General features: G+C 41.1%; 1 protein-coding gene across 7 annotated transcripts in view; it reads left to right on the plus strand.

Moving 5' to 3' along the window:
• Positions 1 to 24,887, plus strand: part of LOC133549287 (unconventional myosin-IXa-like) — a 244,584-nt gene that overhangs the window by 49,942 nt on the left and 169,755 nt on the right. For all 7 annotated transcript variants that reach the window (XM_061894536.1, XM_061894538.1, XM_061894541.1 and 4 more), the window contains exon 2: positions 4,392 to 5,364. In XM_061894536.1, coding sequence (XP_061750520.1) covers positions 4,462 to 5,364 — 903 coding nt within the window. In that variant the 5' untranslated portion in view covers positions 4,392 to 4,461. The remainder of the gene's footprint in view (positions 1 to 4,391; positions 5,365 to 24,887) is intronic.

Here is a 24,887-nt window from a genome sequence, read left to right on the forward strand (position 1 = left end):
TAAACATTGGTAATAAAAACTACAACTAGGATGCATGTTATCATCAAACAGCTAGTGTGTAATAAGTGCAATACTTACAGTACAGACACTTTGTAGGACTTAACATAAGACACGACTGGCACATTGAACTTATGCCAAAGACCTACAAACTGAAATGAATGCATATTTGCAAGTGATACTGAGTAGTGTTAAGAAAACAAGATATAACAACTGAACAGCACAGTAATTATCATCAGCTCAATGGCGAATGCTGAATACCAAATTAGACATTTTGATTTATGACTGCATCAACGCACACAAGGGACCGTATCGGCTCAACTGTAAAAGGTATCCATCCTTGGCAGTCATGTTTAAAGCAGTCTTGGAAAAAAGGGACCCACGCACATGCAACAGACCAGATGGCACTTACAGTTGTGCCTACTGTAATAACTGGACTACAGTTCTCTCCAAAGTGGACTCAAAAATCAAACCGTGTCATTTTGGATCATGAGCCTGAGTTTTTATTTTCTAGCTATTTTAGGATGTGTCAACTCGCCTTCCAGGAAAACAAATCCGCCATTACTGGAAGTAGGGATTTAGCTTCTTTAACTGATAATCTGTAATATCCTTTTTTCATTTTTTTTTTTTTTATTACAGTCCTCCAACCCAGTGGTTCTCAAATGGGGGTACGCGTACCCCTGGGGGTACTTGAAGGTATGCCAAGGGGTACGTGAGATTTTTTGTTAATATTCTAAAAATAGCAACAATTCAGAAATCCTTTATAAATTTATTTTTTGAATAATACTTCAACAAAATATGCATGTAAGTTCATAAACTGTGAAAAGAAATGCAACAATGCAATATTCAGTGTTGACAGCTAGATTTTTTTGTGGACATGTTCCATAAATATTGATGTTAAAGATTTCTTTTTTTGTGAAGAAATGTTTAGATTTAAGTTCATTAATCTAGATGGATCTCTATTACAATCCCCAAAGAGGGCACATTAAGTTGATGATTACTTCTATGTGTGGAAATCTTTATTTATAATTGAATCATTTGTTTATTTTTCAACAAGTTTTTAGTTATTTTTATATCTTTTTTTCCACATAGTTCAAGAAAGACCACTACAAATGAGCAATATTTTGCACTGTTATACAATTTAATAAATCAGAAACTGATGACATAGTGCTGTATTTTACTTCTTTATCTCTTTTTTTCAACCAAAAATGCTTTGCTCTGATTAGGGGGTACTTGAATTAAAAAAAACTTTCACAGGGGGTACAATACTGAAAAAAGGTTGAGAACCACTGCTCCAACCCGATGAGCGCTTTTGGTTGTCAGCGTTAAAGTGCCTCGATTGTGTAGCGTCTATGTTTAGACTTGCGAGGCTGACCTCTCACCCCGTGGAGCAGCTCGTTGAGAGTCTGCATGCTTCTCTGTGATCAACTTGTTATTCTTCCGTTTTGGTTTTCTTTCGTCGGCCGGAATAAAGTGACCAGTTGTTGCAGTTCTCAGTGGCCCCTCCTGTCTCCTTGTGGACTCGTCGGGCACAGTCCGGCTCTTTGTTTGCGACACACACCCGACTTTCTGTTTCCTCCCAGCATAGCTGCATCGCTGGGATAGAGGCTAGAGGCTCCTAAAAAAAAAAAAAAAGAAAAAAAGTGCGGGAAGGATCTTCAACAGATGCATTTCAAGGATGCTGCGTCACTGAATTCCACAGAGCGAGTGCGCCAGTGTTTAGCTTTTTCCTGAATGTTCGTGCTAGGTTCTATGCTAATGTTCAACTTTATATTTCAACATTTGACATGCATTTATCGCTTAACGACGACATATTTGCCATTTAAAGGCCTACTGGAAACCACTACTACCGACCACGCAGTCTGATAGTTTATATATCAATGATGAAATATTAACATTGCAACACATGCCAATATGGCTGGTTTAGTTTACTAAATTGCAATTTTAAATTTTCCGGGAAGTTTCTTGTTGAAAACGTCACGGAATGATGACGTGTGCGCGTGACGTCATGGACTGTAGAGGACATATTAGCGCAGCACCATTTGCGGCTAAAAGTCGTCTCTTTTCATCGCGCGATTACACAGTATTTTGGACATCTGTGTTGCTGAATCTTTTGCAATTTGTTCAATTAATAATGGAGAAGTCAAAGTAGAAAGATGGAGTTGGGAAGCTTTAGCCTTTAGCCACACACACACACGGTGATTCCTTTTTTTAAATTCCCGGAGGTGAAGCTTGACTATGGATCAGAGCGTTCAAGCGAACATGGTTCCCGACCACTTGTCAACCGGCAGGTTTCGGTGAGAAAATTGTGGTAAAATCTCGCCTCTTACTGGAGATCAGCTGCGTTTGCGCCGTTCATGCAGCTGCCGTCGACTGCCCTCAGAAACTGGCCTCAAGACACCCGTGGACACACCCCTCCGACTATCAGGTACTATTTAATTTCACTAAAACACTAGCAACACAATAGAAAGATAAGGGATTTCCCAGACTTATCCTAGTAATAAATGTGTCTAATTACATTTATTACTAAATGTAATAAATGTAATAAATGTAATTTATTACATTTATTAATAAATTACACCCCTCTGCCGCCGCCTGGAGCCGTCGCCTTTTCTTCTTCTTTTTTTTTTTTTTTTAGTGCTTTATTCTAACTTTCCTCATCCACGAATCTTTCATCCTTGCTCAAATTAATGGGGAAATCGTCGCTTTCTCGGTCTGAATTGCTCTTACTGCTGGTGGCTCACATTATAAACAATGTGAGGATGTAAGAAGCCCTCTCACCGGTGATGTCACGCGCACATCATCTGCTACTTCCGGTACAGGCAAGGCTTTTTTATCAGCGACCAAAAGTTGCGAACTTTATCGCCAATGTTCTCTACTAAATCCTTTTAGCAAAAATATGTCAATATCGCGAAATGATCAAGTATGACACATAGAATGGACCTGCTATCCCCATTTAAATAAGAAAATCTCATTTCAGTAGGCCTTCAATGCAGTGATTAGATTGATATCTTTTAGTATGACAAAATTATTTCTGTGGTTTTTCTTATTCTTTACAAACTCAAAAATGAGGTGAGCTGTCCATGGTGAGCTCTGTTTTTGAATGATTGACAGGTGACAAATCTTCCCCTGGAGTTGATTGACAGGCCTTCGGGCAAGTCCAGTGGTTTTGTTACTTGATGACTCGGATGGCTTGACTTCCCCCCCATTGAGCAGAAAAGTGGCATCAAGGAAGAAGAGGGTCCAAGTGAAATAAAATGAATGAATACAAATGACAGAGAGGATTCAAAACAACTTTTGCATTTTTTAATTTATTTTTAAACTAGTACTGTTAGCCATATTCCAATTTGTGTAATGTTGTTCTTTTTAGACCAGATCTAATAGTCATTTTTATGCAATAATTTTAAATGATCTAAATTAAGAGCTTAAATACTACTGTTACAAAAATTAAGCATTACACGCAAATAATAATCTTCAACATTGAGATCAATCCCTTGCAAACTTAAAACTTATGTCTTAAAAAAAATACTTCTGTAAATAAAAATGTAGTATTGTACTTTGTATGCAAATAAACAAGTAAAACATTGAGATGACTACCTAGTTTCAGTAAGTGAATAAACACAGGGTTTTCTATAAAGTATACTTGGCTCCTTATTAGTGTGTACTAACGGTAAATACAATGTAATATGTAATATATCACTATATTCATGAATACATGCGTTATAAATCAGCAGCACACATACATTTGCATTTACCCTGCCCGGCTCAATGCTTTTTAAGATGCCCCAATAAGTTTGTTGAGCTGCTGCCCTTTTTAAAGAAACTTTGCAGCCCGTAGTCACTTGCTCCACGCCTGTTACCGTAAATCTAAACCACTGGCGACACTTTTCCTTTCTTTGGAACAAACGTCTCGCTCTCGTTAGCATTAGCATTAGCATTATCAATGTTTTGCTGGGCATGGAATCTCTGCTAAGGAAGTAAAAGACTGGACGAGGGCTATTGAAACGCATGGTGGTTAAAAGTAAATAAAAAAAACATTGATTTAAAATAAAAACCACCTTCTGCAACAAAAAAACAAAAATGTATCGATAAAATCGCAATATCGCCTAGGCCGAGAAAAGAGACATTTTTTCTTGTGTAGTTGCTTTTGCAAACCTAATTTTTTTCTTCGCCTTCAAACGCAAATAAAAAGCAGAATGAGTGTTTGTGTGCGGGTGTGTGTGTTTTTTTGTGTTGTGTTCGTCATAAACATTGCCTTGGGCATCCCGGCGGAAATTCTATTGAGTGGATGTCATGGGACACAAGACGCCGCCATGACATCTTGTGACTGGATGTTGCCTGAAGTGGTGGCTTGGCTCTGCTTTTAATGTCTTTGTTTGCTCCTCTTCTTCCAGGTTGGGATGTCCTGAGTTCCTACTAGCTGGCCCCAGGGAGCGCCGTGCTGATGGGACCGGCTCTGCCACCATGAGCTTACAAGATGGCAGCTGCATTTACGCCAGCAGCGCCAACATGGCCGCCGCCAGCGGCAGCATGCGGCGGCGCCTGGAGGACCAGGAGTTTAACCTGCGGGTCTACCCGGGCTCCCTGGCAGAGGGCACCATCTACTGCCCTGTCAGTGCCCGCAAGAACACCACGGCAGCCGAGGCCATCGAGTGCCTCATCGAGCGGCTGCGCCTGGAGCGGACCAAGTGCTACGTGCTGGCCGAGGTGAAGGAGTTTGGCGGCGAGGAATGGATCCTCAATCCCGGCGACTGCCCCGTGCAGCGTATGATGCTGTGGCCCAGGAACGCCCTGGAAAACCGTGGCGGCCTGGGTAGCGGTGACGATTACCGCTTCCTGCTGCGGGAAAAGAACCTGGACGGATCTATCCACTACGGCGGCAGTCTGCAGATGTGGCTGAGGGTGACCGAGGAGCGCCGTCACATGGTGGAACGGGGTTTCCTCCCACAACCTGCAGGAAGCGATCCCCCGACGGATCTCTGCGCTCTCCCGGAACTCACGGAGCGCGCCCTTTTGGAGAGTCTGCGCGCACGTTTCCGCCAAGAGAAGATCTACACGTACGTCGGAAGTATTCTCATTGTGGTCAACCCCTTCCAGTTCCTGCCCATATACAACCCCAAGTACGTCAAGCTCTACGACAACCACGCGCTGGGCAAGCTGGAGCCGCACATCTACGCCGTGGCCGACGTGGCCTATCATGCCATGCTTCAGCGTCGCAAGAACCAGTGCATCGTCATCTCAGGCGAGAGCGGATCTGGCAAGACGCAGAGCACCAACTTCCTCATTCATCACCTGACCGCCCTCAGCCAGAAGGGCTTCGCCAGCGGTGTGGAGCAGATCATCCTGGGGGCTGGGCCTGTGTTGGAGGTAAGCAGCTGCAGTGTTGGATGCGTTCACTTGGAAAACAGAACTTTGTATATTCTCATTCAGCTCAGTATATTCTCATGTTGTTGAATCACAACTGGACTGTCCTGGTTGTCTTAGAAGATAGTTCACCCCTTTTCTGAGGAGGCTTCACCAGTTAAGACAGTCTGAGGGTATTAGTGTCTGTATACACTAATTGTGCGTTCAATTTATACTGCGAAGTCCGGGTTTCTTGTCGGAACTCAAACTGAATCGCCCCTTAAGGTCGGATTTCCCAGACGTAAAGTCAGAGCATTCTGACACCCCCAAGTTGCCTTCAAAGATGGCTGCCCGGAATGAAAACGATAATGTAAGCTTTTATAACATTCCTTATTGGCACCTGTGATCATGTCTATGAATGTTCTCATTCATCCAGGTCAGTGTAATCTTTGGCCAGTCAATTGCTCGCAACGGGACTGTTTGGTTTGTCTTAGATGTTTCGCCCCTTATCTCAGTAGACTTCTTCAGTTCATGCTCATAGACTTTGATTGGTCAGATCTAGTCTTAGACTTCGATATGTCAGATCTCGTCTAAGACTAGATCTGACCAATCTAAGTCTATGAGCATGAACTGATGAAGCCTACTGAGGTATTGGCACCAGCCGCTAGCCTAGATCCGACCAATCTAAGTCTAAGACTAGATCTGACCAGTCAAAGTCTAAGACTAGCTCTGACCAGTCGAAGTCTAAGACTAGATCTGACCAATCTAGGTCAAAGACTAGATCTGACCAGTCGAAGTATATGACTAGCTCTGACCAGTCGAAGTCAATGAGCATGAACTGATTAAGCTTACTGAGGTATTGGCATCAGCCGCTAGACTAGATTTTACCAATCAAAGTCTAAGACTTGATCTGACCAGTCGAAGTCAATGAGCATGAACTGATGAAGCCTACTGAGGTATTGGCACCAGCAGCTAAACTAGATCCGACCAATCTAAGTCTAAGACTAGCTCTGACCAGTCGAAGTCTAAGACTAGCTCTGACCAGTCGAAGTATAAGACTAGATCTGACCAATTGAAGTCCATGACTAGATCTGACCAATCTAAGTCTAAGACGTGATCTGACCAGTCGAAGTCTAAGACTAGATCTGACCAGTCGAAGTCTATGAGCATGAACTGATTAAGCTTACTGAGGTATTGGCATCAGCCGCTAGACTAGATCTGACCAATCAAAGTCTAACACTTGATCTGACCAGTCGAAGTCTAAGACTTGATTTGACCAGTCGAAGTCTATGAGCATGAACTGATTAAGCTTACTGAGGTATTGGCATCAGCCGGTAGACTAGATCTGACCAATCCAGTTCAAAGACTAGATCTGACCAGTCGAAGTATAAGACTAGATCTGACCAATTGAAGTCCATGACTAAATCTGACCAATCTAAGTCTAAGACGTGATCTGACCAGTCGAAGTCTAAGACTTGATCTGACCAGTCGAAGTCTAAGACTAGCTCTGACCAGTCGAATTCTATGAGCATGAACTGATTAAGCTTACTGAGGTATTGGCATCAGCCGGTAGACTAGATCTGACCAATCCAGTTCAAAGACTAGATCTGACCAGTCGAAGTGTAAGACTTGTTCTGACCAGTCGAAGTCAAAGACTTGATCTGACCAGTCGAAGTCTGAGAATAGCTCTGACCAGTCGAAGTCTGAGACTAGCTCTGACCAGTCGAAGTATAACACTAGCTCTGACCTGTCAAAGTCTAAGACTAGATCTGACTAATCGAGGTCTATGAGCATGAACTGATGAAGCTTACTGAGGTATTGATCCGACCAAAGCAAAGTTTAAGACTAGATATGACCAATCAAAGTCTAAGACTAGGTCTGACCAGTCTAAGTCTAAGACCAGATCTGACCAATCGAAGTCTATGAGCATGAATTGATGAAGCCTACTGAGGTATTGGCATCAGCCGCTCGACTACATCCGACCAGTCGAAGTCTAAGACTAGATCCGACCAGTCGAAGTCTGAAGACTAGATCTGACCAATCAAAGTCTAAGACTAGATCCGACCAATCGAAGTCTAAGACTAAATCTGACCAATCGAAGTCTAAGACTAGATCTGACCAATCTAAGTCTAAGACTAGCTCTGACCAGTCGAAGTCTAAGACTAGCTCTGACCAGTCGAAGTCTAAGACTAGATCTGACCAATTGAAGTCTAAGACTAGATATGACCAATTGAAGTCTAAGACTAGATCTGACCAATCGAAGTCTTTGAGCATGAACTGATGAAGCTTACTGAGGTATTGCCATCAGCCACTAGACTAAATCTGACCAATCAAAGTCTAAGACTAGATCTGACCAATCTAAGTCTAAGACTAGCTCTGACCAGTCGAAGTCTAAGACTAGCTCTGACCAGTCGAAGTCTAAGACTAGGTCTGACCAGTTGAAGTCTAAGACTAGATCTGACCAATCCAAGTCTAAGACTAGATCTGACCAATCGAAATCTATGAGCATGAACTGATGAAGACTTCTTCGATGAGGGGCGAAACATTTCCTGAGACAAACCAAACAGTGCAGTTGCGATCCATTGAATGCCCTGAGTAAACTTGTGGATAGTCTTTGTACCACTACATCAGCCATATACGATGTATTGTTTGACGTTTATATATGATAACGTCACTGTATTGTAAACAATTGTTTTTATTTATGGTATATACGTCCTACGTCGCTAGCAATAGCGTCTGTGTTTCCTCTTCATATACTGTGTGAAGGTTGTGGAAAGAGTGCATATTTTCCCGTAAATTGTTTATATTTAGACAAGGCAAGCGCAAGAATAGCTTTTGTGGATGTGGCGTTTTCGACCTCGTAACTGGAATGCTCACAACTCTCCTATGACGTCATTGTTTGCTCCAACTTCTAACTAAATGGAATGCACCGTAAACCCACTGCAAAGGCAGATTCAACTGTCAAAATTACTGTATTTTCCCGGCTATAGAGTGCAGCAGTAAGTACACCATCATATTGAGAAGAAATATCAATTATTACATATATCGTATTTTTTGGAGTATAAGTCGCACCTGCCGAAAATGCATAATAAAGAAGGAAAAAAACATGTATAAGTCGCACTGGAGTATAAGTCCCATTTTTGGGGGAAATTTATTTGATAAAACCCAACATCAAGAATAGACATTTGAAAGGCAATTTAAAATAAATAAAGAATAATTACCAACAGGCTGAATAAGTGTACGTTATATGACGCATAAATAACCAACAGGTGCCTGGTATGTTAACGTAACATATTATGGTAAGAGTCATTCAAATAACTATAACATATAGAACATGCTATACGTTTACCAAACAATCTGTCACTCCTAATCCATAAATCCCATGAATCTTAATGAGCGACATAATATTATTTGATATTTTACGGTAATGTGTTAATAATTCCACACATAAGTCACTCCTGAGTATAAGTCGCACCCCTGGCCAAACTATGAAAAAAACTGCGACTTATAGTCCGAAAAATACGGTATTAGCTGCACCAGACCATAAGTTACAGATATATAACTGTACGAAATAATTTGTAAATGTTTGTTTACATGCCCTAATTGTTTTCAAACAATGCCTGTCAAACACGGCAGTAAAATGGATGATCAAACAAAACAAAAATGTTATCACATTGGTCTGACTACGGTCCCTTTTTAAAAATCAAAAAAAGTGCCATACTGTCGAAGTGACTTTTCCTGTTTTATCCACAATTTATTCATTATTACGTTCTCTTCTCATTCCGAGCAAAGAATCAGCTGCCCGACAACAAGATGGCACAACCAAACCTGATTATTGGTACTGTTACCTGATTGATTGGCTGTTAGCGTGTCACGCCCACTGATCAGTGATCACTACCTGCGTTGCTCGGTTACCAGAGAGCGTGTTCCTGTTGTTCATGCAACAGACTTTGCTTCCGGTTTCTTCCAACAAATATGACAAAAAATGTTAAACATTTTATCGAACGCATTGCTTTATATAGCCTGAGTCTACTGTGTGTTTTCTGTGATTGACTGGTGACAAGTCAATTCCAAAGTCTGCTGGGAGAGATTCCAGCTCCCTGTGGTCCTGAACGGGATCAGCAGTAGAACTCTGTATGTCCTGAAACTGACAGTTTGTACTGGAAACAAATGAGAAAACCTCTTCAAATAACCTTTACCCAAACCATAACTCATGAAAAATGTCCATCCGATCAATAGTTCTGTTTGTGGGAAAATCTTCTTTGCCAATTTTTGCTGCAGTTCTTCAGAGTCTCAGAAAACATCCTAAACTGTCACTTGGAATGAAGTCTCTGCTCTCGCTGCTCTATTTTCCTCAATTTGGTTAGGAATTCCCTGCGTCGCTCCAATGTGGCGCAGCTGCCTCGCCATCATTTCCACTTCATATGTTCCAAATTAATAGGGGGAGTGACAAAAGCCCGATGAAACCGGGAAAGTAATTTAGCAGTTTATTTTGTTCGGCCTGGGTATGTCAACTCCAGAGATGAGACATAAAACGGATTAGAAATGGCCGATTTATATTTAGCGCGTATGACTTTTATATAGACATCCTATGACCCAGAAAGCTACTTTTTCTTCACTGTTTTCAATCTCTGCATTGATGGAACCATTTCAGGGAATGTTGCCTAATCCGCCCTGGATTATGAATCAATGATGGATTATGGATTATAAAATTTCATCGGGATCTCCATGTTTTTTTTTTTGCTTTTTATAAGGGGGGTCTACTTCAGGACGGCATTCGCTTTAAACTGCTTAAAGTTAGATTTGTGTCATTTGCAGTCGGATAGACGTGACCCGGTCAACTCGTCTTCTTTTTCCACGTTGTTGTGCTGCATGCAGCTTCCCTTCAGGATGTGTGTGTGTGGGACGGGGGGGGGGCGGTCATGTCAGCATGCAGCTGTGCAGTTCGGTCACTTGGTGGTACGCTTTGTCATCTGAAAAACATCAATTCCCTTTTTTGGACCGACTTTAGGGAGCGCGTGTGTTGCTGTTTTGGCTCGTTCTCAATAATAATTGATGAAACAACATTCCAGCTCATGAATGGATGTACAAGTTTATTTATGGTGGTTGGATCACTATTAGCAATGTAGTGTCTGTGCTTATTTTGTCTGTGGAGCTTGGCTGCGAATACTGGGCATGATCAGACACACTTTTCACTTCCCTTCTGGGATTTTGGTGTGTGTGTTGCTGTTCACTTCGCTTTTAGGATGTAACCTAATTAGAATATCTCTGAAAAGTGTGTGAATGTGAGTGTGAATGTTGTCTGTCTATAAGTGTTGGCCGTGTGATGAGGTGGAGACTTGTGCAGGGTGTACACCGCCTTCCGCCCGAATGCGGCTGAGATAGGCCCCAGCGGCCCCCGCAACCCCAAAAGGGACAAGCTGTAGAAAATAGATGGATGGAAGTAAATTTATTTCAGTATTGTAGCCAGTTATATTTGATGAAATCTAGATTTAAAGGGGAACTACACTTTTTTGTCAATGGGAGCTCCTATATTTTCCCCATAAAACCCAATAAAAAACATAAAAAATACTCTATTTACATATCATGACTTGGATATTAACCAAGTATTAGTGATATTGTTATTATAAGCACTAACGTAAGCAAACTATTCATAGCGGCGCCGTCATCATGAGCTTGTGTGACTACATTGACATGATCAACTGATGAGCTGCTTCCTTGTTTCCTTGCTCATCAAACATCATCAACTAGATAGTAGAAGGATGAGTAGGTATTCCGACAATTTGGTCCACTTTGACAGCCAATTTAAAGGCCTACTGAAATGAGATGTTCTTATTTAAACGGGGATAGCAGGTCCATTCTATGTGTCATACTTGATCATTTCGCGATATTGCCATATTTTTGCTAAAAGGATTTAGTAGAGAACATCCACGATAAAGTTCGCAACTGGAGAAAAGCCCTGCCTCTACCGGAAGTCGCAGAAGATGACGTCACATGTTAATGGCTCCTCATATATTCACATTGTTTTCAATGGAACCCTCCAACAAAAAGTGCTATTCGGACCGAGAAAATGACAATTTCCCCCTTAATTTAAGCGAGAATGAAAGATTTGTGTTTGAGGATATTGGTAGCGACGGACTAGAAAAAAAAAAAATAATAAAAAAACGCGATTGCAATCGCGTTGCATTGAGACGGATTCATATGTTTTTAGAGACATTTACTAGGATAATTCTGGGAAATCATTTATCTTTCTATTGTGTTGCTAGTGTTTTAGTGAGTTTAACAGTACCTGATAGTCGGAAGTGTACGTCCACGGCCGGTTGTTGACGCGCAGTGTCTCGGGGAAGTCGACGGCAGCTGTAGGGAAGGCGCAAGCTCAGCTGATATACGGTAAGTGGCGACTTTTTAACCACAGTTTTCTCGCTGAAACCTGCTGGTTGACAAGTGGTCGGGATCCATGTCCGCTGTGATCCATAGTAAAGTTTCAACTCCCTGAATTTTAAACAAGGAATCACCGTATATTTGTGTGGCTAAAGGCTAAAGCTTCCCAACTCCATTGTTCTACTTTGACTTCTCCAATATTAATTGAACAAATTGCAAAAGATTCAGCAACACAGATCTCCAAAATACTGTGTAATTATGCCGTTAAAGCAGATGACTTTTAGCTGTGTGTGTGTGCAGCGCTCATATTCATAACAGCCCGTGACGTCACACGTACACGTCATCATTACGTGACGTTTTCAAGAAAAAAGAAGTCCCGGGAAATTTAAAATTGCAATTTAGTAAACTAAAAAGGCCATATTGGCATGTGTTGCAATGTTAATATTTCATCATTGATATATAAACTATCAGACTGCGTGGTTCGTAGTAGTGGGTTTCAGTAGGTATTTAAACCCGGGAATGACAAAAACGACACAAAAAGCTGCTTGGTTGCAACCTCCTTCTCTTCACGAGGATTTTTGAGTCATTCTTCATTTAAATATATGAACATAACATGTAATCATTGTTGGAGATGTCCGATAGTGGCTTTTTTACTGATATCCGATATTCCGATATTGTCCAACTCTTGATTACCGATTCCGATATATCTAGTCGTGGAATAAACGCATTATTATGCCTAATTTTGTCGTGATGCCCCGCTGGATGCATTAAACAATGTAACAAGGTTTTCCAAAATAAATCAACTCAAGTTATAGAAAAAAATGCCAACATGGCACTGCCATATTTATTACTGAAGTCACAAAGTGCATTATTTTTTTCAACATGCCTCAAAACATCAGCTTGGAATTTCGGACATGCTCTCCCTGAGAGAGCATGAGGAAGTTGAGGTGGGTGGGATTGGGAGGGGCTAGGGTTGAAGGGGGTGTAGCGGGGGTTTATATTGTAGCGTCCCGGAAGAGTTAGTGCCGCAAGGGCGTCTGGGTATTTGTTCTGTTGTGTTCATGTTGTGTTACGGTGCATATGTTCTCCCGAAATGTGTTTGTCATTCTTGTGTGGTGTGGGTTCACGGTGTGGTGCATATTTTTAACGGTGTTAAAGTTGTTTATACGGCCACCCTCAGTGTGACCTACTTGGCTGTTGACCAAGTATGCATGGATTCACTTGTGTATGTTTTTAAAGCCGTAGATAGTAAGTAAATGGGCTGGGACGCAAAGGCAGTGCCTTTAAGGTTTATTGGCGCTCTGTACTTCTCCCTACGTCCGTGTACCACTCCATACAGCGGCGTTTAAAAAGTCATTAATTTAACTTTTTGAAACCGATACCGATAATTTCCAATATTACATTTTAAAGCATTTATCTGCCGATATTAGGGGTGGGCAATATCGCAAATTTGGGTATCGATACCGATCCGATACCGGCCAGTATCGCCGATACCGATACCGGAATTGTTGTCATCTGGTGGGGGGGGGGGGCGACTTCGGGGTATCGATACTTTTCAAAAACAAATTTGTACTTTTGCCTTTATTAATTGATTATGATAATAATACAACAAAGGACAACGATTTATGTCGAAAAAAAAAAAATGTATTACAAAAGTAATTTCAATAGCAATAAAGTAATGCAAATAAGGTGCAAACAACTACTGAACCTGGCTTGTCGCCTCAAAACACACAAACACTTAAGGTAAATAACAAAACTGTAGTTATTGAACAAAGTTGTAAACATGAACACAAAACAAAAGAACTGAGAAATTCAAATAAAAAAGTGATAATATCAATTACAATAAAGTAAGTAGTGCAAATAAGGTGAAAACAAATACTGAACTTGGCTAGTCGCCTCACAACACACAAGAACTTAAGTAAAAAAGAAAACACTAGTTATTAAACAGTTGTAGAAATGAACACAAAACAAAAGAACTGAGAAATTCTTATCGTTATTTTAGTGCAAGAAAATACTTTACAGTTTACAACCAAGACATTGAGTCGCACTGGAAACGCACGCGTGTGTATGCGTGTCCGAGTGAACCTCGGGGCGAATTATACTGATGTGTGTACGCGAACGCACCAAGCGTCATGTTAATTGTATTTTTTTTATTTTATTTTGGGTTGAAGATGAATTTTTAAAGTGTTTTTAAATCTCAATCGCGACCCATCACTAGGGAGGAGGGTGGAGTGGTGAGGAGCGCTGCGCTGCGCTCACATTTTTTTTTAAATCGGAGTGATTCGCTTAATTTGGTGAAGTATCGATACCATCACGCCAGTATCGATACGATACCGATACTCACCAAGTATCGATACTATCGATACCAAGTATCGATACGCCCAGCCCTAGATGATATTTAAAGCATTTATCGGCCGATAATATCGGCAGTCCAATAGTATCGGACATCTTTAATCATGGTTATTTGATCAAAATAGTGCACAGATGATTTTTTACAGATCTTTTGAAGTCTATGCGCCGTTTTGTAGGCGTTCTTATTTACGTGCCTCCACTTTGACTGCGTCTTTTCCCCGTCACACATGTTATGGTTTTTAGCACTTCCAGGGTTTCTCCTGGATTGCCAAGATACCTTTGGCGGTAGGGGCGTTGTCACCATGACATTATCGTGTATTACGCATGATTTGCTATGATGATATGATTTTCTTAAAAAATGCTCAAAAAATGTATAGTGTACATACATTTAAAAACAAATCTGTGTTGTTGTTAATTAGTATTAACATATATTTTTATATTATATCATTTGCTATATTTTCAATTGTTGTTTCTTATTGTACGGTGCACTTTGTTGAGAATTTTTCAAGTGTTTAGAGACTTTTACTGACTTTTTCTTTAACAGAAAAAAGTTTACAGACTCAAATTCTGTCCCCCAATTTGAGTGCTTAGAGTTTACTGTGCCAAGCTTCCCAGTTTGCAATTCTAATTACCGCCATCTGGAGGACTGGAGTGGCGATGCATTGCCTGACACAGCGTGCTAGCACCAATGTCAGTTTTCTAACGCGAAAGATTGACCAATGCAAATATTGCGTGTGTTGGAAACAGCGTGTATTCCGTGGGCAAAGCAATGCTCCACAAGCACTGCGGGACTGGCGACTAGATGCCGGCCAGAGCCGGGGAACGCCGGAGGCGAGGACAGAGACTTGATAATGACAGATAGCGGAACATCACTCCGGGAGGAAGTTGACGGCGCTCGCTGGCTGCTGCACTGCGTTTGAGGGCGAGACCGCGGCCCGTGGGATCACTCGCCTAGCAAGCAGTGGTCTGAGCGAGCGGCGAGAAACCAGCTGCACAGTTCTGAGAGCCAAGGAGGCTATGCGAGTGAAATGGACAAAGAAAATTCCTCCTTTTGATTGCAGGCTTCCTGACTTCATTGCGTGTCCGTCATTTGGCAGTAATATAATATTGTTATGTATTGCAGTGGAACCCGCTTAGGTCGTCAAACCATCAAATCCTTAATATTAATCTTAATATTATCACCCGTTTTCTCGATGTCTCTGGCCAAAGACTCATGTAGGGATAGGTACCTTTCATATTCGAACAGATACGGTACTAGTTACTAGGGATGTAACGGTACGTGTATTTGTATTGAACCATTTCGGTACGGGGGTTTCGGTTCGGTACGAGGGTGTATCGAACGAGTTTGTAACCTTAAGTCTTAACAAGCTGCTCTGCTTTTTTGCCTCTGTCTGAGCAGTGAGCACCCAGCGTTATCCCGCCCACACAACCATCTGATTGGTTACATACAAAGCCAATCAGCAGTGCGTATTCAGAGCGATGTAACAGCCAATCAGCAGGGCGTATTCAGAGCGATGTAACAGCCAATCAGCAGTGCCTATTCAGAAAGCATAGAGTCCGTGCTCCGGCGTCGAGATGAGCAGATATGTGTTTAGCAGGTGAGCAGCTGATATCGTACACTCCCCAAATTCTAAAAAACACTTCCCAGTCACGACTATTACAAACATCACTATGAGCCCGTTGACCTTCTAGAAACTTAAACTGCAGCTCAGCTCTCTCATAGTTCTGGGTTGAGGTTAAGGCTAATTAGCTTTTAGTGCAACATTAGCTCATTTTGCTGTGTGTGTGTGTGTGTGTGCATGTGTGTGTGTGCGTGTGTATAATAAAAGTCAACTACAGGCTTCCCAAATGCTGTAATAAATTAAGCATGATGAGTTGACTTGAAACTGTTTAATGTTGCACTTTTTATATGTAGAAGAAAGGTTTTGTCATTTTATTTAATCAAAGCAACAACTTGAGGCAGTTTAATGTGGATTAAATGTGGGTAGAATTATTATAGTGTTCCCAATGTTAAAAGGATAAAGCCATTGTTTACAAATTTGGTAAATAAATAACCCCAAAATTTACATTTTGTTGTTTTATTACTGTACCGAAAATGAACCGAACCGTGACCTCTAAACCGAGGTATATACCGAACCGAAATTTTTGTGTACCGTTACACCCCTACTAGTTACTGCTACCTGTTCTCATTTCAGTTTGTCTTAGGTGTGTTGTCGTATTCAGGAAGTAGTTCACATTAGGTTGAATGTGCCAGTCTTGTTTTTTTTTCGAGTTCTACAAAGTGTTTATACTGTAAGTATTGTACGTATTACACAGCAGCTGTTTGATTGCAATGTGAATCTTTAGCTGTATGGGTGTGTTGAAATCGTAATGTAATTGCTAATGCTAATTTTTATGAACACACACAAAAGTATCGAAAAGTGTACTGGTATTGATTCTCAGGTGCCAAGAATTGGTACCGTATCGATTCTAATGTGAATTGTACCCATCCCGAGCTAACGCATTTCGAAAAGTGTAGCCTTACTTCTCACTTCTTTCTGTCAGGCTTAAAATGGAAAAAATTACAGCATTACTCAGAGGCACTCGGCTACGCATACCGTTGTTTCCCCTCCAAGTGCTTGAGCCGGTGTTGAGTGTGCAACTGGACGTGGTGCCACGTGCAACCCACATCAAAAACTGGTAACAGGAGTTTATATTTTTCTATGATTTCATGACCTCAGTCAACATGCATTCTTCCGTTTCAGTTTTGACTTTTTGACGGTAGCTGTCTGCAGTCAACCTGCTGTGTGAATGTCAGGAAGCAATCTTTGCTATCAATCTGAGCAGTTTGCTGAGGATTATTGTTCTAATTGATGAGAATCCTTTACAGAAGTCAAGGAGCGTTATCGCGTTGCACAATATCGCCTAACAACGTGCAGCTCCCCTCTGATTTCTTGTCAAATACAAGTCTTTGGTAATGCAGCGCAGATGGTGAGTAATCTGAGATCACAGTGCAGATATGTTGATGATGGCGCTGGCGGGAAGACAGCTGGGAAGCCTGATGGGAAGGACTTGGCTTTTGTGGCTCTTTGGGCTCTTCTGGTCTCTGCACTGCAGTCAGCTGATCAACACAACACAACCACAAATACACTCAGACGTATACACGTCATATATTTCTCCTTCTGTGTTTCGTCTGTGCATCTCAAAACCCAAAGGTGCTGGAAGTCATGTCTGAAGGAAATAAAAACATTTACTGCGATTCTTTGGCTGCTCAATTTCAACTCTAACTTTTACGAGAAAGATTGCAATCGCCCAGATGGTCACAGGTTTAGTTCTAGTGGCAATGGATGGTCTTACAGAACCTCTCATTGGAAATGTGCTCATGGATAACATAGACTTCTACCTCTTGAAGACGTCATAATGGCGAAATGAGGACTCAGTTGAAGAACTGTCAAAATGCCAGTTTCTCCTTGGTCGTGACTAGTGATATATACACAGAGTACCGGTTCCTAATTAGGTCGGTCCATGACGACTGAAAAGCTACTGCTATCGGTATTTTTTTGTTCCAGCTGACCGACGTGATTACGACACACAGTTCAGCTGCTGCTGCTACACATTAAGATCAGCTTTGAGTAACGACAAATAAGGAAGCAACACCACACAAAAGTTTGTAACACAACAATATTTCCTCCTCAAAAGTTCCTCGCAAAGTCACCTAGCTGTCAGTTTCAAGTGAATGCACTTCACTGCGTTTTATCAACGCTTCTCATAGCGATCCATTAACCCACAGGGAAATATTAATCCACTCAAAAAAGTGAAAAATGGAGGTAATATAATTATCCATAAAGTTGCTTTGAAGCAAGATAACACCCACTGTGACTGACAGGTCTCTGGCTGCCGTCTGATGTTTTTATTCATTTATATAATACACACCACACATGCACACGTACAGTATATCGGCAGCTCAACACACAATATGACTTCTGATCCGTCACTCAAATAAGTCTGTGTGCAACACAAACAAAAATAATTCCTATTGTTAAAAAAGTGCACACCCACGTAACATGTTAATTGATTATATGTATAGGATATATTAGATAGATCATGTAAAAGATATGTTCTAGTAGGGCTGGGCGATATATCGATACATACGATATATCGCGGGTTTGTCTCTGTGAGATATAGAAAATGACTATATCGTAATATTAGAGTATACGTTCTCACGCAGGACTTTTAGCTGCGGGCGTACACTTCAGGGTCTCCTCGCTCTTTCCTGTGTCTCCTTACAGACAAACAGGCTCACATTCTTACATACGTCACACGTCACATACACGCCCTTGCCCAGCAGAGAGCTAGCGGCGTGGCTAACGTTAGCTGCTAATGTAGCCGTACGAGAGAAAGATGGTGCGGATCTGGTAACAAATGAAGGAAGAATTAATTCCCAATAAAAACAGCAGTGTTTCCATCGTCTGGCGGTGGTTCGGCTTCAAGTGGGAATATGTCGAACAGACAACCATAATTTGTCAAGTGTGGGGGGGAAAAGCGTTGCTATAAAAAGTAGCATTACTGCTAATATGTACCATCATTTGAAAAGTCCGTCACTCGCTAGAGAATGAAGAGAATTTCATAACCTTAGTAACCTACCACATAGTGAAGGACAAATACTATTTGATTTCCTATTATGTAGCTCATTTTTATTTGACTCTTAAAATGTCTCTGACAATCTTGCAATTGATGTTTTGGAAATGAATTGAAAGTTTGTGCCATTGCTTAATAACTTTAATAAATACACTTTTGGTCAATTGACTTAGTTGTGATTTCCTTCTCTGCATGAAAGTTTAAAAGTCGCATATATGAATGCAGTATGAAAAAGAATGTTTTAATGTAGACACATAGAATCATCATACTGCTCTGATTATATGCATCAAGTGTTCATTCAAGGCCAAGGCAAAATATCGTAATATATATCGTATATCGCGATATGGCCTTAAAATATCGCGATTTAAAAAAAAGGCAATATCGCCCAGCCCTATGTTCTAGTATGAATAATAATTAAAATGCATTTTTTCACATCTTTATTCGGTATTGTACCAGTAAAATCTTGACGATGTACACCTCTACTCGCGACTGTCATGAATACATGCTCGTGTTAGAGTAGTCTAAATGTCATGTTTTGGGGTTTTCCAGGAATGTTCGTCGCAATTCATGTTCCTGTTTGGGACTTTGGTTCTGAGAAATGGAAAATAAGTTCATCGTGTGAGAGAATAAAAGGGAAAAGAAAGACTATGGGGGCTGAAAAGGGCTGTCAGAGCCTTGTCTGAATGCTGGAGTTGCGTTTAAGTCATGAAGAAGTCATCTGCTAACTGAAAACCAAATGTAACGTGGTTGGGGTGCATTGATTAACGTTGTGGTATTGGATTTTTTAGGTGGTGTTCTAAAAGTAAATACAACTTTAATGGCCCAAAGCAAACATGTCCTGGCACCCAAGTCGGCTTCTAGGTGGACGATCGGTTGTTTTTGCACAGTTCCTAAACAAGGTAACTTGAGGAGGAGCAGGTACCTAACTGAAGTCGCTAAAGAGTTCAGACCGGTCCAGATTACAGTTTGCGTTAGCTCCCCCCCCCCACTTCCCTCACCAGATGGTTCTCATCCAGATGTCCTCAGTGCGCTAAAGCAGGCCCTGAGGGACCAGACCTGTCTCCTGTGTCTGATGGATGGTTCCAGGTACTGCCTTGGCCTCTTGTCTTTTAGAGGCTTGTGTCTTTAGTGTGTTTGGACTTAAGAAGGTGTAGAGTAGTCCTGCCCCTCAAACTCCTCGATGGTAAACAGCAACTCTCTTTCAATCTGGGTGTACAGTTCCACTCTTTAACTTTGGAAGCCAGACCAAATGAAAACCTATGGAGCTTATCTGTGTCTTTATTACTAAAGCTTTTTTCTTCTTTTTTTTTTTTTACAATGAATATATGTAACTGAATTTTTTGCGTTTGAATTGAAAATCAATTTGGTAGCAAAGTGTGTGTGTTTAAAACTTTAGTCTGTGTTTTAAAATTTCAGTGTATAAAAATTCAGTGTCAAATTTAGTGCAGAAAAACTTTCAAGACCCACTTGTAGTAAATTAACACTGATTTTTCAAACGGATTTTTTTTATACACTGAATTTTTCTACATTGCATTTTTATACAGAGAATTGAAAAACACTCAACTTTTATACACTGAATTTTTATACGTAGTCTTTTTATACAGAGAATAGAAAAACCCTCAACTTTAATACGCTGAATTTTAAAACACTGATTTTTTTTATACACAGATTTCTAAAAAAATGATTTTTTTTTATAAACTAACATTGAATTTTTATACAATGAGTTTTCATACACTGAATTTTATACACATTTTTAAAACACTGATTTTTTTTATCAACTGAATTTTTATAAATTAAATTTTTATAAACTGAGTTTTTAAACACTGGAATTATATGAACTGAATTTTCCAACACTGAATATTTATACACATTTTTAAAGCACTGATTTTTTTTGTCAACTAGAGGATGAATAACTGCATTTTTGAATGCTAGGGGAACAGTGCCAGGGGATAGTGATACGTTTATAATATTTAGCACTGATAGACCTAATAATACAAAAAGCTCCTTGATAAGTTTCCAAGGAAGTGAGTCAAGTAAACATGTTGTTTGTTTTATTCCATTTACACGTTGTAACAATTCTTCTGTTATTTCATTAAAAAGAGAGAGACTGTTTTGGAGGGCAGTATCCGTCGTATGTGCAGTTGTATCCGTGTTAATAGAACTCAGTTGTAGCTGGAATGCGTTGTCTTTAATAACCTTTCTAATGAGTTCAATTTTCTTATTAAAGAAATTCATAAAGTCATCTGCCCAGTGGGTGGAGCTACTGGGAGGAATCCCTTGTTGGGTTAGCGATGCCACTGTACTAAACAAAAATTTAGGATCGTTTTATTGAGGCGGATAAGATTTGAGTAATATTTAGCTTTAGGTAAGGTAAGCATGCGTTTATAAGTAAACATAAGTTATTAAACTATCACTTCTTGCTTGGTGAAAAACCCCAAGTTTAAACGTGAAAGTAAAGACACGTTGTTTTAATTAACGTTATCGATACTCTGCGTGCCATACATGAAGCAGATGACATATTGTGACGGTGGTGATGCGGAGGAGGGGCTTGTGGTACGCATCTCATGTGATTCAATCAAATTGACAGCGCGGCAAAAAAAAAAGTATTAATATCTTAACTAGGGCTGGGCGAGATGGACGAAAAAGTATATCTTGATATATTTTTACTTAAACTCGATATTTGATAAATATCTCGATATGTTTTCCAGTGAAAGTGTACATATAAATACATTTTTTTTTAGCAAGATTCAGTGAAATTTAATTGAATGACAACTGTACTGTAAACAGTCAGTGGCACTTGTATTTACCCAGTTAATCAAGATGGGTATCAACAGCACAGAAAATAAACTGTTTAAGTTAAAGTACCAATGATTGTCACACACACACACACACACACACTAGGTGTGGTGAAATTTGTCTTCTGCATTTCACCCCATCCCCTTGTTCACCCTCTGGGAAGTGAGGGGAGCAGTAGGCAGCAGCGGTGCCGCGCCCGGGAATCATTTGTGGTGATTTAACCCCCAATTCTAACCCTTGATGCTGAATGCCAAGCAGGGAGGCAATGGGTCCCATTTTTGGTTTGACTCGGCCGGGGTTTGAACTCCCAACCTACCGATCTCAGGGCGGACACTTTAACCACTAGGCCCCTGAGTAGGTTAGTAGCACAGAATTACATAACATAAATAAAATAGAAAACTATTCTTACTACGTTAAATAAATAACATAGTTGTGAAAATAATACATTTTTGGCAGCATTTCTTGTGCCAGATATTGGCAACTCGAGAACAATTTGGATTACATGGTAAAATGTTTTATCTAAACGCTTACATTTGTCCAAATGCGGCCAAGTATACGCATTGTGGGTTTCCCGGAGGTGGTCTACATCGCTGAAAGAAACATCGAAAGAAGAGAATCCCTCTGCTATCTTCCACTAGTTTCTTAATATATAAATTACTCTTCTCATTTGTCATTTGGGATGTCTGTTGTGATTTCCCTTCCTGGTTCTTGACCCGCCTTATCTTGCCTCCGATTGGCATACTTGCCAACCTTGAGACTGCCGAATTCGGGAGATTGGGGGGGGCGGGGTCTGGTGGTAGCGAAGGTGTATAATGTAGCGTCCCGAAAGAGTTAGTGCTGCAAGGGTTTCTGGGTATTTGTTCTGTTGTGTTACGGTGCAGATGTTCTCCCGGAATGTGTTTGTCATTCTTGTTTGGTGTGGGTTCACAGTGCGGCACATATTTGTAACTTTGTTAAAGTTGTTTACACGGCCACCCTCAGTATGACCTGTATGGCATTCACTTGTGTGTGCGTAAAAGCCGCATATATTATATGACTGTTTGTCTGGGGGAAAAGCGGACGTGACGACAGGTTGTAAAGGACGCTAAAGGCACTGGCTTTAATGTACGCCCCCAATATCGTTGTCCGGGTGGAAATCAGGAAAAATTCGGGAGAATGGTTGTCCCGGGAGATTTTCAGGAGGGGCACTGAAATTCAGAAGTCTCCCGGGAAAATCGGTAGGGTTGGCTAGTATGCCGATTGGCCCAATCTCAACCAATCATGATTCATCATAGTAAACTATATAGTAACCAATCATGGATATTCTTATACGTGCAAGCACGTCTTGGAAGGTGGAGGGGGGAGGGGCTTAGTAGCCCATGAGAGGGAGTGAGAAGCGGGGGAGAACAAGAAACACAACAAATAAGCGGCGTTTGGTGATTGTAATGTGAAATAAATTATATCAATATTACAATATTTTCTTAATTCATATCTTGTTTAAAAATATATCAATATATCCTACAAACTCAATATATCGCACAGCCCTAATCTTGACAAACAGGCACATTATCCTGGTCTAAAGTATGCTCGGACACACTTGTAACTTTGTAACAATGATTTGATCCAATCACATGAAGGAGCATGACAAATGTAGTTGTTATTTACGCTATTTAACGCAGGAATGTTGGCAGACCATTCTTCTATTTGGGGCTGATAAAGAACAGTCCCTAATTTTTTGAAGGAAACTTTCCATTTTTCCAAAAGGCTTTGTTTCATTTCTGGAGTTATTTTTGGAGAAAATATTTTTTCCTGAGGCTGACAAACAAAAAACGCCTTTAATCGACGTGGCTACATGTTGGCTGGCTATGACACGCACCCGACGACTTCCTGTTAGCGCGTCCGTGCCGCTAATCCGTGTCCTCTGGCGGCCAGCATTCTTCCATGATCTCCCAGACATCTGTTTGCCGGATTATCTTCCTCGCATTCTGTGCTTCTCCTAGCATTCTTTCTCAGGAAGTTGACAGTTTGACAGCAGACAGCTGGACTCCGCCGGCCTGTCCACGGCACAAACCAAAAACACTCACCGCTTTTTTTAATTTTGCGGGTTTCGTCTGATGCTGCTTCTCTAAGTTGATTTTTTTGATGAAGATAATACGGACGTGAGCGAGTTCTAAGTGATGTTACAAGCAGATGAGCATGAGTGACGTTGTACGACCATGGTGCGAAAGCGACACCGGATGACCATGGCGCACGTGTGACGGACGACACAATACCATGGTGCATGAGTGACATCACATGAAGATTGCTCACAATTGTCATCATAAGACGATGGCGCTCGATTGAAGTCAAAAGACAATGATGCACCAGTGACATCACAAGACTATGGTTCACAAGTGACATCACATGACAATGGCTCACAGGTGACATAACAAGACTATGGCGCCCGAGAGACGTCAAAAGATGACGGCGCGCGAGTGATGTCACAACACTATGGCACACGAGTGATGTCACATGACAATGGCGCACAAGAGCCGTCAAAAGACAATGGCTCACGGGTAACATCAGAAGACGATGGCGCCCAAGTGACATCACAGGACAATGGCGCACAAGTGCCGTCACAAGACGATGACGCACGATGATGACACAAGACAATGGGGCACAAGTGCCGTCACAAGACGATGGCGCACGAGTGATGTCACAAGACGATGGCTTACAAGTCTCCCGTCCAAAGGCAAAACCTAGTAACTCACTTCTAGCTGATTTTGAGACAACAAAGGAAAACCAATCTATCTTGATGCTGTCTTACAAAGATCTACAAAGTCATCAAACGTATAGATGTTTTCTTGAGCTTTCATTTTCTTGCCGATTGAGCCATGGATTGAATCTGCTCTCATGAACGTGTGTGCCCTTTCTCCAGATATTTTATCACAATCTCGGTTGGGCCCCATTCTGTGTTTGCACATTGGGCATGAGCCGTGTACAGCGTCCAGTTTTTATTTTGACCTCCACAGTTATCTGCCCTAAAGAGTATGCAAGGGGAAGAATCAAGAACAATACATTTAATGAAGGTGCTTGCAACGTCCTGGGACAATCTTCCAAATATCCCCTCGTTCCATAATATCACATAATCAGGTTGACCGTCGGCCCCCATTCGTGCAAATGTCTCATTAAAGAAAAATAAGGCGACTGACAAAGAAGCTCCGATTGGTCCCTTGAGATACTAGGTTTTTCTCTTGTATCTACGCGGTTATGTGGTAGTTGCTAGGTCCTGCCATGCGCGTAACAGCTTACTTACGGAACAAATTACAATATCGCATACACTAATGTAAAGCATATCACCTAGGAACTCCAAAATTATTGTCAGCTCAGTTTTGACCAAAATTGAGTTACTGGGTTTTGCCTTTGGACGGGAGAAGTGACAT

This window comes from Nerophis ophidion, linkage group LG03 (assembly GCF_033978795.1).
Source record: "Nerophis ophidion isolate RoL-2023_Sa linkage group LG03, RoL_Noph_v1.0, whole genome shotgun sequence".
Lineage (NCBI taxonomy): Eukaryota > Metazoa > Chordata > Actinopteri > Syngnathiformes > Syngnathidae > Nerophis > Nerophis ophidion.